Source organism: Leptodactylus fuscus, chromosome 1 (assembly GCF_031893055.1).
Source record: "Leptodactylus fuscus isolate aLepFus1 chromosome 1, aLepFus1.hap2, whole genome shotgun sequence".
NCBI lineage: Eukaryota > Metazoa > Chordata > Amphibia > Anura > Leptodactylidae > Leptodactylus > Leptodactylus fuscus.
The window spans coordinates 4,601,465-4,615,119 of NC_134265.1; the positions used below are offsets into that span (position 1 = coordinate 4,601,465).

The 13,655-nt window shown below is 45.8% G+C and overlaps 1 protein-coding gene across 3 annotated transcripts in view; it reads left to right on the forward strand.

Annotated features, from left to right (window-relative positions):
* The window catches only part of FAM219A (family with sequence similarity 219 member A), a 79,612-nt gene that overhangs the window by 49,647 nt on the left and 16,310 nt on the right, over window positions 1-13,655 (forward strand). For all 3 annotated transcript variants that reach the window (XR_012715297.1, XM_075267298.1, XM_075267311.1), the window contains exon 3: window positions 10,319-10,421. Coding sequence is in view for 2 of the 3 variants with exons in the window: in XM_075267298.1 (XP_075123399.1) it covers window positions 10,319-10,421 (103 nt within the window). In the remaining variant the exon portion in view is untranslated. The remainder of the gene's footprint in view (window positions 1-10,318; window positions 10,422-13,655) is intronic.

Below are 13,655 nucleotides of genomic sequence, written 5' to 3' on the forward strand. Positions count from 1 at the left end.
ATAATATTGGATAAGTAATGTAATGTATGTACACAGTGACTGCACCAGCAGAATAGTGAGCGCAGCTCTGGAGTATAATACAGGATACGTAATGTAATGTATGTACACAGTGACTGCACCAGCAGAATAGTGAGCGCAGCTCTGGAGTATAATACAGGATAAGTAATGTAATGTATGTACACAGTGACTGCACCAGCAGAATAGTGAGCGCAGCTCTGGAGTATAATACAGGATAAGTAATGTAATGTATATACACAGTGACTGTACCAGCAGAATAGTGAGCGCAGCTCTGGAGTATATTACAAGATAAGTAATGTATGTACACAGTGACTGCACCAGCAGAATAGTGAGCGCAGCTCTGGAGTATAATACAGGATAAGTAATGTAATGTATGTACACAGTGACTGCACCAGCAGAATAGTGAGCGCAGCTCTGGAGTATAATACAGGATAAGTAATGTAATGTATGTACACAGTGACTGCACCAGCAGAATAGTGAGCGCAGCTCTGCAGTATAATATAGGATAATTAATGTAATGTATGTACACAGTGACTGCACCAGCAGAATAGTGAGCGCAGCTCTGGAGTATAATACAGGATAAGTAATGTAATGTATGTACACAGTGACTGCACCAGCAGAATAGTGAGCACAGCTTTGGAGTATAATACAGGATAAGTAATGTAATGTATGTACACAGTGACTGCACCAGCAGAATAGTGAACGCAGCTCTGGAGTATAATACAGGATAAGTAATGTAATGTATGTACACAGTGACTGCACCAGCAGAATAGTGAGCGCAGCTCTGGAGTATAATACAGGATAAGTAATGTAATGTATGTACACAGTGACTGCACCAGCAGAATAGTGAACGCAGCTCTGGAGTATAATACAGGATAAGTAATGTAATGTATGTACACAGTGACTGTACCAGCAGAATAGTGAGCGCAGCTCTGGAGTATAATACAGGATAAGTCATGTACAGTGCAGTGTTTACTGCTTTTGGACTCTCTGCATTGATCTTGTAATTTTGGCCTCCATTATTTGAGGATCTGGTATTAGTCTTTGTTCTTCCTGTTCTTGTCATTATCTTGAACGTCTGTCTTGACCTCGCACGCAGATTGAATTTCCTGCACTGCTGCTCCGGGACTGGATTTTGTCAGCTTCATGTCCATCCATTAGTTGAGGACTGATCACTGGAAGCGCGACCTACCATATATGTAAACATGGAGCAGAGACCGAGACTACAAAGTAGTTATAGTGATGTCTCTGTGTGTTATCTGTGGTGTTACATAGGACTGCCGGTGACATCTACTACATTACCTGTATATAGAGAGTTATCACTGTGTTATCTGTGGTGTTACATAGGACTGCCGGTGACATCTACTACATTACCTGTATATAGAGAGTTATCACTGTGTTATCTGTGGTGTTACATGGGACTGCCGGTGACATCTACTACATTACCTGTACTCAGAGAGATATCACTGTGTTATCTGTGGTGTTACATAGGACTGCTGGTGACATCTACTACATTACCTGTACTCAGAGAGATATCACTGTGTTATCTGTGGTGTTACATGGGACTGCCGGTGACATCTACTACATTACCTGTATATAGAGAGTTATCACTGTGTTATCTGTGTGTTACATAGGACTGCCGGTGACATCTACTACATTACCTGTATATAGAGAGTTATCACTGTGTTATCTGTGGTGTTACATAGGACTGCCGGTGACATCTACTACATTACCTGTATATAGAGAGTTATCACTGTGTTATCTGTGTGTTACATAGGACTGCCGGTGACATCTACTACATTACCTGTATATAGAGAGTTATCACTGTGTTATCTGTGGTGTTACATGGGACTGCCGGTGACATCTACTACATTACCTGTATATAGAGAGTTATCACTGTGTTATCTGTAGTGTTACATAGGACTGCCGGTGACATCTACTACATTACCTGTACTCAGAGAGATATCACTGTGTTATCTGTGGTGTTACATAGGACTGCTGGTGACATCTACTACATTACCTGTATATAGAGAGTTATCACTGTGTTATCTGTGGTGTTACATAGGACTGCCGGTGACATCTACTACATTACCTGTATATAGAGAGTTATCACTGTGTTATCTGTAGTGTTACATAGGACTGCCGGTGACATCTACTACATTACCTGTATATAGAGAGTTATCACTGTGTTATCTGTGGTGTTACATAGGACTGCCGGTGACATCTACTACATTACCTGTATATAGAGAGTTATCACTGTGTTATCTGTGGTGTTACATAGGACTGCCGGTGACATCTACTACATTACCTGTATATAGAGACTTATCACTGTGTTATCTGTAGTGTTACATAGGACTGCCGGTGACATCTACTACATTACCTGTATATAGAGAGTTATCACTGTGTTATCTGTGTGTTACATAGGACTGCCGGTGACATCTACTACATTACCTGTATATAGAGAGTTATCACTGTGTTATCTGTGTGTTACATAGGACTGCCGGTGACATCTACTACATTACCTGTATATAGAGAGTTATCACTGTGTTATCTGTGGTGTTACATAGGACTGCCGGTGACATCTACTACATTACCTGTATATAGAGAGTTATCACTGTGTTATCTGTGGTGTTACATAGGACTGCCGGTGACATCTACTACATTACCTGTATATAGAGAGTTATCACTGTGTTATCTGTGGTGTTACATAGGACTGCCGGTGACATCTACTACATTACCTGTATATAGAGAGTTATCACTGTGTTATCTGTGCTGTTACATAGGACTGCCGGTGACATCTACTACATTACCTGTATATAGAGAGTTATCACTGTGTTATCTGTGGTGTTACATAGGACTGCCGGTGACATCTACTACATTACCTGTATATAGAGAGTTATCACTGTGTTATCTGTGGTGTTACATAGGACTGCCGGTGACATCTACTACATTATCTGTATATAGAGAGTTATCACTGTGTTATCTGTGTGTTACATAGGACTGCCGGTGACACCTACTACATTACCTGTATATAGAGAGTTATCACTGTGTTATCTGTGGTGTTACATAGGACTGCCGGTGACATCTACTACATTACCTGTATATAGAGAGTTATCACTGTGTTATCTGTGGTGTTACATAGGACTGCCGGTGACATCTACTACATTACCTGTATATAGAGAGTTATCACTGTGTTATCTGTGGTGTTACATAGGACTGCCGGTGACATCTACTACATTACCTGTATATAGAGATTTATCACTGTGTTATCTGTGGTGTTACATGGGACTGCCAGTCTTTGGTCGGAGGCCTCACCTGACCATTGGTCAGTTACGTTGCTGTTTAGTGGTGGTTTCCATCTCGCCCAGTCCGCGGTGTCTCGCTGATCACTCGCTTCCTCAGATCCTTCCTTTCCTTATTCCATCTTCTTCAGTTTTCTCCGCTCGGTGATGTCTTGCTATTTCTCTGGTTTTCGGACCCTTCTTCCTAATACACAGCTCCATATCCCCTGCACAGCACTAGATGGTTTTAGTTACTCTGCCGCCACCACTAGGGGGAGCTCATTCTGTACACGATACTGTATTGTATGTATATCCAGTCTGCAGAATGCTCCTGAGCTCCCCTAGTGGTGGTGTCAGGAATGGACGTTAATAAGGCTCTGTTCACACTGAATGTTATTTTGGTTTTACATCATTTCATTTTTATTTGCTGCCATTACAGTGAGGTATAAACACCAGACCTAGGCCAGATGTCAGTGTGAACAGGGTCCAGCACACGATCAGCTGACTGACAATGATGTAACGGGGCCTCATCAGCTTCTTTCAGTCTTCCATAATCATGAATGCAGCTCTGGAGGTGACTAGGGTGTAATACGTCTCATTCCACAGACAATGGGCAGGTGATTGCCTTGACCGCAGCGTCGTCCCTGCTTATTGTGACACCCGCCCGCCGTCGTCTGCTGCTCGGTAACACTGCGTCCGCAAATCTGATGCACAATCTAATGTTCATGAACAGGGGGCAATAGCTGAGAGATCCTGCAGGTAACTCCAGGCTGTCACTCCCAGACATCCCAAAAGTAGTGCTGCACATGTAAAGGGGCGCACTGCCCATAGGGGGAGCTCTTCTGCTGACTGCAGGGGTAGGAGAACTCTGATTGTGACTTCTTGTCACCTGATCATGTAGGAGGGGCAACATGGAGTATCAGGTTGTGACCAGAGGATGATCCTTGTGCATGCTGTATGTACGGACAGGGCAATGCCCTAGGTACGCACCAGACTCCAGACATGAGGTCTTGAAGGGTCACAATTTGTGCGCCGTATGACTGTACTGTATGAGTGCTGTATGACTGTACTGTATGAGCGCCATATGAGTGGCGTATGACTGTACTGTATGAGCGCCGTATGACTGTACTGTATGAGCGCCATATGACTGTACTGTATGAGTGGCGTTTGACTGTACTGTATGAGCGCCGTATGACTGTACTGTATGAGTGCCGTATGACTGTACTGTATGAGCGCCGTATGACTGTACTGTATGAGCGCCGTATGACTGTACTGTATGAGCGCTGTATGACTACTACATGAGCGTCGTATGACTGTACTGTATGAGTGCCGTATGACTGTACTGTATGAGCACGGTATGGCTGTACTGTATGAGTGGCGTATGACTGTACTGTATGTACGCCGTATGGCTGTACTGTATGAGCGCCATATGACTTTACTGTATGAGTGGCGTATGACTGTACTGTATGAGCGCAGTATGACTGTACTGTATGAGCGCTGTATGACTACTACATGAGCGTCGTATGACTGTACTGTATGAGTGCCGTATGACTGTACTGTATGAGCACTGTATGACTGTACTATATGAGCACTGTATGAATGTACTGTATGAGCGCGGTATGGCTGTACTGTATGAGCGCGGTATGACTACTGTATGCGTGGTGTATGACTGTACTGTATGAGCATTGTATTACTGTACTACATGAGCACCATATCACTGTACTGTATGAGCACCGTATGACTGTACTACATGAGCGAAGTATGGCTGTACTGTATGATTGGTGTATGACTGTACTATATGAGCGCGGTATGGCTGTACTGTATGAGTGGCGTATGACTGTACTACATGAGCACCGTATGACTCTACTGTATGAGTGGTGTATGACTGTACTGTATGAGCACTGTATGACTGTACTATATGAGCACTGTATGAATGTACTGTATGAGCGCGGTATGGCTGTACTGTATGAGCGCCGTATGACTACTGTATGAGTGGTGTATGACTGTACTGTATGAGCGCCATATGACTTTACTACATGAGTGCCGTATGACTGTACTGTATGAGTGGTGTATGACTGTAGTATATGAGCACTGTATGACTGTACTGTATGAGTATTGTATGACTGTACTATATGAGCGCGGTATGGCTGTACTGTATGATTGGTGTATGACTGTACTATATGAGCGCGGTATGGCTGTACTGTATGAGTGACGTATGACTGTACTGTATGAGCACTGTATGACTGTACTATATGAGCACTGTATGACTGTACTGTATGAGTGTTGTATGACTGTACTATATGAGCGCGGTATGGCTGTACTGTGTGATTGGTGTATGACTGTACTATATGAGCGCGGTATGGCTGTACTGTATGAGTGGCGTATGACTGTACTATATGAGCGCGGTATGGCTGTACTATATGAGCGCCATATGACTGTACTACATGAGCGCCGTATGACTGTACTGTATGAGTGGTGTATGACTGTAATACATAAGCACTGTATGACTGTACTGTATGAGCGTTGTATGACTGTACTGTATGAGCATTGTATTACTGTACTACATGAGCACCATATCACTGTACTGTATGAGTACCGTATGACTGTACTACATGAGCGAAGTATGACTGTACTGTATGAGTGGTGTATGACTGTACTACATGAGTACTGTATGACTGTACTATATGAGCGCGGTATGGCTGTACTGTATGATTGGAGTATGACTGTACTATATGAGCGCGGTATGGCTGTAATGTATGAGTGGCGTATGACTGTACTGTATGAGCGCCGTATGACTGTACTACATGAGCGCCGTATGACTGTACTGTATGAGTGGTGTATGACCGTACTACATGAGCACTGTATGACTGTACTGTATGAGTGGTGTATGACCGTACTACATGAGCACTGTATGACTGTACTGTATGAGCACTGTAAACTGTACTGTATGAGCATTGTATTACTGTACTACATGAGCGACGTATGACTGTACTGTATGAGCACTGTAAACTGTACTGTATGAGCACTGTATGACTGTACTGTATGAGTATTATATGACTGTACCACATGAACGCCGTATGACTGTACTGTATGAGCACCATATGACTGTACTGTATGAGTGGCGTATGCCTGTACTGTATGAGTGGTGTATGACTGTACTACATGAGCACCATATCACTGTACTGTATGAGCACCGTATGACTGTACTACATGAGCGAAGTATGACTGTACTGTATGAGCACCATATGACTGTACTGTATGAGTGCCGTATGACTGTACTGTATGAGCACCATATCACTGTACTGTATGAGCACCATATCACTGTACTGTATGAGCACCGTATGACTGTACTACATGAGCGAAGTATGATTGTACTGTATGAGCACCATATGACTGTACTGTATGAGCACCATATGACTGTACTGTATGAGCGCCGTATGACTGTACTGTATGAGCACTGTTTGGTGCTATCACACGAGCACTGTTTGGTAATATTCATCCACATTGTCCTTGTATTATTTGTGCACTGTGTTGCAGTATTGTTTACACTCTGTACCTATAGTGAGTGCGGTGACTAGATGGCGACATTCTCTACGCCCGGCCGCTGCAGCTGATGCAGATAATCTGATAATGAGGTTATAGTAAGAGCCGCAGCTGCAGAGGACACTGGCCGACCAAGGGTTAACAGCGGGCAGGGGACAATAAGGCGACCAATCCTTTCACCAGGTGGAAAGTCCCCAAGAGAGGAACCCCGATTAGTCACATGGGGCACAGCGGTGACCGAGCACTAATAAACATGGATGATGGCCTTGACCCCATTACCAGCAGAACAGGAGAGGTGTATGGGGAGGACCCCCACAGGACGGGAGAGGTGTATGGGGAGGACCCCCACAGGACGGGAGAGGTGTATGGGGAGGACCCCCACAGGACGGGAGAGGTGTATGGGGAGGACCCCCACAGGACGGGAGAGGTGTATGGGGAGGACCCCCACAGGACGGGAGAGGTGTATGGGGAGGACCCCCACAGGACGGGAGAGGTCTATGGGGAGGACCCCCACAGGACGGGAGAGATGTATGGGGAGGACCCCCACAGGACGGGAGAGGTGTATGGGGAGGACCCCCACAGGACGGGAGAGGTGTATGGGGAGGATCCCAACAGGATGGGAAAGGTGTATGTGGAGGACCCTCACAGGGTGGGAGAGGTGTATGGGGAGGACCCCCACAGGACTGGAGAGGTGTATGGGGAGGACCCCCACAGGACAGGAGAGGTGTATGGGGAGGACCCTCACAGGACGGGAGAGGTGTATGGGGAGGACCCTCACAGGACAGGAGAGGCGTATGGGGAGGACCCTCACAGGGTGGGAGAGGTGTATGGGGAGGACCCTCACAGGACGGGAGAGGTGTATGGGGAGGACCCTCACAGGACGGGAGAGGTGTATGGGGAGGACCCTCACAGGACGGGAGAGGTGTATGGGGAAGACCCTCACAGGACGGGAGAGGTGTATGGGGAAGACCCTCACAGGACGGGAGAGGTGTATGGGGAGGACCCACACAGGACGGGAGAGGTGTATGGGGAGGACCCCCACAGGACGGGAGAGGCGTATGGGGAGGACCCCCACAGGACGGGAGAGGCGTATGGGGAGGACCCCCACAGGACGGGAGAGGCGTATGGGGAGGACCCTCACAGGATGGGAGAGGTGTATGGGGAGGACCCTCACAGGACGGGAGAGGTGTATGGGGAGGACCCTCACAGGACAGGAGAGGTGTATGGGGAGGACCCTCACAGGACAGGAGAGGTGTATGGGACAGACCCCCACAGGACAATAGAGATGTATGGGGCGGTCCTCCACAGGACAGGAGAGGCGTATGGGGCCGACCCCCACAGGACAGGAGAGATGTATGGGGAGGACCCCCACAGGACAGGAGAGGCGTATGGGGAGGACCCCCACAGGACAGGAGAGGCGTATGGGGCCGACCCCCACAGGACAGGAGAGATGTATGGGGAGGACCCCCACAGGACAGGAGAGATGTATGGGGAGGACCCCCACAGGACAGGAGAGGCGTATGGGGAGGACCCCCACAGGACAGGAGAGATGTATGGGGAGGACCCTCACAGGACAGGAGAGGCGTATGGGGAGGACCCGCACAGCACAGGAGAGGCGTATGGGGAGGACCCCCACAGGACGGGAGAGGTGTATGGGGAGGACCCCCACAGGACGGGAGAGGTGTATGGGGAGGACCCCCACAGGAAGGGAGAAGTGTATGGGGAGGACCCCCACAGGACAGGAGAGGCGTATGGGGAGGACCCCCACAGGACAGGAGAGGCGTATGGGGAGGACCCGCACAGCACAGGAGAGATGTATGGGGAGGACCCCCACAGGAAAGGAGAGGCGTATGGGGAGGACCCGCACAGGAAAGGAGAGGCATATGGGGCGGACCTCCACAGGACAGATGTGATGTATATAGCCCCCAATGTGATTTTCGCTGCCATCTTCCCCTTCGCCTTTCTTGCGCTATTTATATCCTGTTTTGTTTCTTGAGTCTTATTAACGAAATGTCAGCGACACAGAAGAGTTATGTGGAAAGGTCACGGGAATGATGTGCGGTGATGCAGGGGACGGAGAGGAGCGGCTACTGACCGGGGGGGGGAAAAACCGGAGCCCCCCGAGCCGTAAATGACAGACTCCTTGCATCGGTCCTAGCAGCGTCCTCAAGACGTGGAGGATCTGTAAGAATAATCTGCTGTGCTCCAGTCACTTCCAGAGCTGCACTCTGCGCTGCATTTCCTAGTTGCCCTCTACTACATTATGAATACAGCTCTGGAGGTGACTAGAGTATTAGGCTGCATTCACACGGAGTAAACGCTGGCGTTTTTTGTGTGTTTTTTGCACATAGTGTCGCGTTAACGCCGCGTAGTGTCGCGTTAACGCCGCGTATACGCCGCGTTAACGCCGCGCTATTTAGCGGTGGCGTTGCCCAGCGTTAACGCGGCGTATACGCGGCGTTAACGCGACGCTACGCGGCGTAAACGCGGCGCTATGTGCAAAAAACACACAAAAAACGCCAGCGTTTACACCGTGTGAATGCAGCCTTAGGCCGTCATGCAGCTCATGGTAATTCAGAGCTGACATTATACCAGTCTGTGCAGTCTGCTGGGTGTGTAAGAGTTAACTGATCCCTGAGAAGCAGCGGCGCTGATATTTATATCTAGCGGGCCCCAGGGGTCCTCAGCCGACGGCCGCCCGCACCTGCGCCCCAGGAATAGGGATACTGTGTGTCATCTCATACACATGGAAGCAGAAGGGCGTCTGCTCAACATATACAGATTCTGGGGTGTTACTGTCTATGGTCCTGATATTGGGGTGTCTATACATCATATACAGATTCTGGGGTGTTACTGTCCTTGGTCCTGATATTGGGGTGTCTATACATCATATACAGATTCTGGGGTGTTACTGTCTATAGTCCTGATATTGGGGTGTCTATACATCATATACAGATTCTGGGGTGTTACTGTCCTTGGTCCTGATATTGGGGTGTGTATACATCATATACAGATTCTGGGGTGTTACTGTCTATAGTCCTGATATTGGGGTGTCTATTCCATCATATACAGATTCTGGGGTGTTACTGTCTATGGTCCTGATATTGGGGTGTGTATACATCATATACAGATTCTGGGGTGTTACTGTCTATGGTCCTGATATTGGGGTGTCTATACATCATATACAGATTCTGGGGTGTTACTGTCTATGGTCCTGATATTGGGGTGTCTATACATCATATACAGATTCTGGGGTGTTACTGTCTATAGTCCTGATATTGGGGTGTCTATTCCATCATATACAGATTCTGGGGTGTTACTGTCTATAGTCCTGATATTGGGGTGTGTATACATCATATACAGATTCTGGGGTGTTACTGTCTATGGTCCTGATATTGGGGTGTCTATACATCATATACAGATTCTGGGGTGTTACTGTCTATGGTCCTGATATTGGGGTGTCACTCTTCTTACAGAAAAACAGCGAGAGATGGCCAGAAAGGGGTCACTGAAGAATGGAAATGTAGGGAGCCCTGTGAATCAACAACCCAAGAAGAACAACGTCATGGCCAGGACAAGGTATGGGTACACTGCAGGAGGTCATCGGCCATGACTGCTGTAACCTATATAACTGTATCCTGTGTGGCTGTAACCTATGTAACTGTATCCTGTGTGGCTGTAACCTATATAATTGTATCCTGTGTGGCTGTAACCTATGTAACTGTATCCTGTGTGGCTGTAACCTATGTAACTGTATCCTGTTTGGTTGTAACCTATGTAATTGTATCCTGTGTGGCTGTAACCTATATAATTGTATCCTGTGTGGCTGTAACCTATGTAACTGTATCCTGTGTGGCTGTAACCTATATAACTGTATCATGTGTGGCTGTAACCTATGTAACTGTATCCTGTGTGGCTGTAACCTATATAACTGTATCCTGTGTGGCTGTAACCTATATAACTGTATCCTGTGTGGCTGTAACCTATATAACTGTATCCTGTGTGGCTGTAACCTATGTAACTGTATCCTGTGTGGCTGTAACCTATATAATTGTATCCTGTGTGGCTGTAACCTATATAATTGTATCCTGTGTGGCTGTAACCTATGTAACTGTATCCTGTGTGGCTGTAACCTATATAACTGTACCCTGTGTGGCTGTAACCTATATAACTGTACCCTGTGTGGCTGTAACCTATATAATTGTATCCTGTGTGGCTGTAACCTATATAATTGTATCCTGTGTGGCTGTAACCTATATAACTGTACCCTGTGTGGCTGTAACCTATATAACTGTACCCTGTGTGGCTGTAACCTATATAATTGTATCCTGTGTGGCTGTAACCTATATAATTGTATCCTGTGTGGCTGTAACCTATGTAACTGTATCCTGTGTGGCTGTAACCTATATAATTGTATCCTGTGTGGCTGTAACCTATGTAACTGTATCCTGTGTGGCTGTAACCTATATAACTGTACCCTGTGTGGCTGTAACCTATATAACTGTATCCTGTGTGGCTGTAACCTATGTAACTGTATCCTGTGTGGCTGTAACCTATATAACTGTACCCTGTGTGGCTGTAACCTATATAACTGTACCCTGTGTGGCTGTAACCTATATAACTGTATCCTGTGTGGCTGTAACCTATGTAACTGTATCCTGTGTGGCTGTAACCTATATAACTGTACCCTGTATGGCTGTAACCTATATAACTGTATCCTGTGTGGCTGTAACCTATATAACTGTACCCTGTATGGCTGTAACCTATATAACTGTATCCTGTGTGGCTGTAACCTATGTAACTGTATCCTGTGTGGCTGTAACCTATATAACTGTATCCTGTTTGGCTGTAACCTATGTAATTGTATCCTGTGTGGCTGTAACCTATATAACTGTATCCTGTGTGGCTGTAACCTATATAACTGTATCCTGTGTGGCTGTAACCTATGTAATTGTATCCTGTGTGGCTGTAACCTATATAACTGTATCCTGTGTGGCTGTAACCTATGTAACTGTATCCTGTGTGGCTGTAACCTATATAACTGTATCCTGTTTGGCTGTAACCTATGTAATTGTATCCTGTGTGGCTGTAACCTATATAACTGTATCTTGTGTGGCTGTAACCTATATAATTGTATCCTGTGTGGCTGTAACCTATATAACTGTATCCTGTGTGGCTGTAACCTATGTAACTGTATCCTGTTTGGCTGTAACCTATGTAACTGTATCCTGTGTGGCTGTAACCTATATAACTGTATCCTGTTTGGTTGTAACCTATGTAATTGTATCCTGTTTGGCTGTAACCTATGTAACTGTATCCTGTGTGGCTGTAACCTATGTAACTGTATCCTGTGTGGCTGTAACCTATATAACTGTATCCTGTGTGGCTGTAACCTATGTAACTGTATCCTGTGTGGCTGTAACCTATATAACTGTATCCTGTGTGGCTGTAACCTATGTAACTGTATCCTGTTTGGCTGTAACCTATGTAACTGTATCCTGTGTGGCTGTAACCTATGTAACTGTATCCTGTGTGGCTGTAACCTATATAACTGTATCCTGTGTGGCTGTAACCTATGTAACTGTATCCTGTGTGGCTGTAACCTATATAACTGTATCCTGTGTGGCTGTAACCTATGTAACTGTATCCTGTGTGGCTGTAACCTATATAACTGTATCCTGTGTGGCTGTAACCTATGTAACTGTATCCTGTGTGGCTGTAACCTATATAACTGTATCCTGTGTGGCTGTAACCTATGTAACTGTATCCTGTGTGGCTGTAACCTATATAACTGTACCCTGTGTGGCTGTAACCTATATAATTGTATCCTGTGTGGCTGTAACCTATATAATTGTATCCTGTGTGGCTGTAACCTATATAACTGTACCCTGTGTGGCTGTAACCTATATAACTGTACCCTGTGTGGCTGTAACCTATATAACTGTATCCTGTGTGGCTGTAACCTATATAATTGTATCCTGTGTGGCTGTAACCTATGTAACTGTATCCTGTGTGGCTGTAACCTATATAATTGTATCCTGTGTGGCTGTAACCTATGTAACTGTATCCTGTGTGGCTGTAACCTATATAACTGTACCCTGTGTGGCTGTAACCTATATAACTGTATCCTGTGTGGCTGTAACCTATGTAACTGTATCCTGTGTGGCTGTAACCTATATAACTGTACCCTGTGTGGCTGTAACCTATATAACTGTACCCTGTGTGGCTGTAACCTATATAATTGTATCCTGTGTGGCTGTAACCTATGTAACTGTATCCTGTGTGGCTGTAACCTATATAACTGTACCCTGTATGGCTGTAACCTATATAACTGTATCCTGTGTGGCTGTAACCTATATAACTGTACCCTGTATGGCTGTAACCTATATAACTGTATCCTGTGTGGCTGTAACCTATGTAACTGTATCCTGTGTGGCTGTAACCTATATAACTGTATCCTGTTTGGCTGTAACCTATGTAATTGTATCCTGTGTGGCTGTAACCTATATAACTGTATCCTGTGTGGCTGTAACCTATATAACTGTATCCTGTGTGGCTGTAACCTATGTAATTGTATCCTGTGTGGCTGTAACCTATATAACTGTATCCTGTGTGGCTGTAACCTATGTAACTGTATCCTGTGTGGCTGTAACCTATATAACTGTATCCTGTTTGGCTGTAACCTATGTAATTGTATCCTGTGTGGCTGTAACCTATATAACTGTATCTTGTGTGGCTGTAACCTATATAATTGTATCCTGTGTGGCTGTAACCTATATAACTGTATCCTGTGTGGCTGTAACCTATGTAACT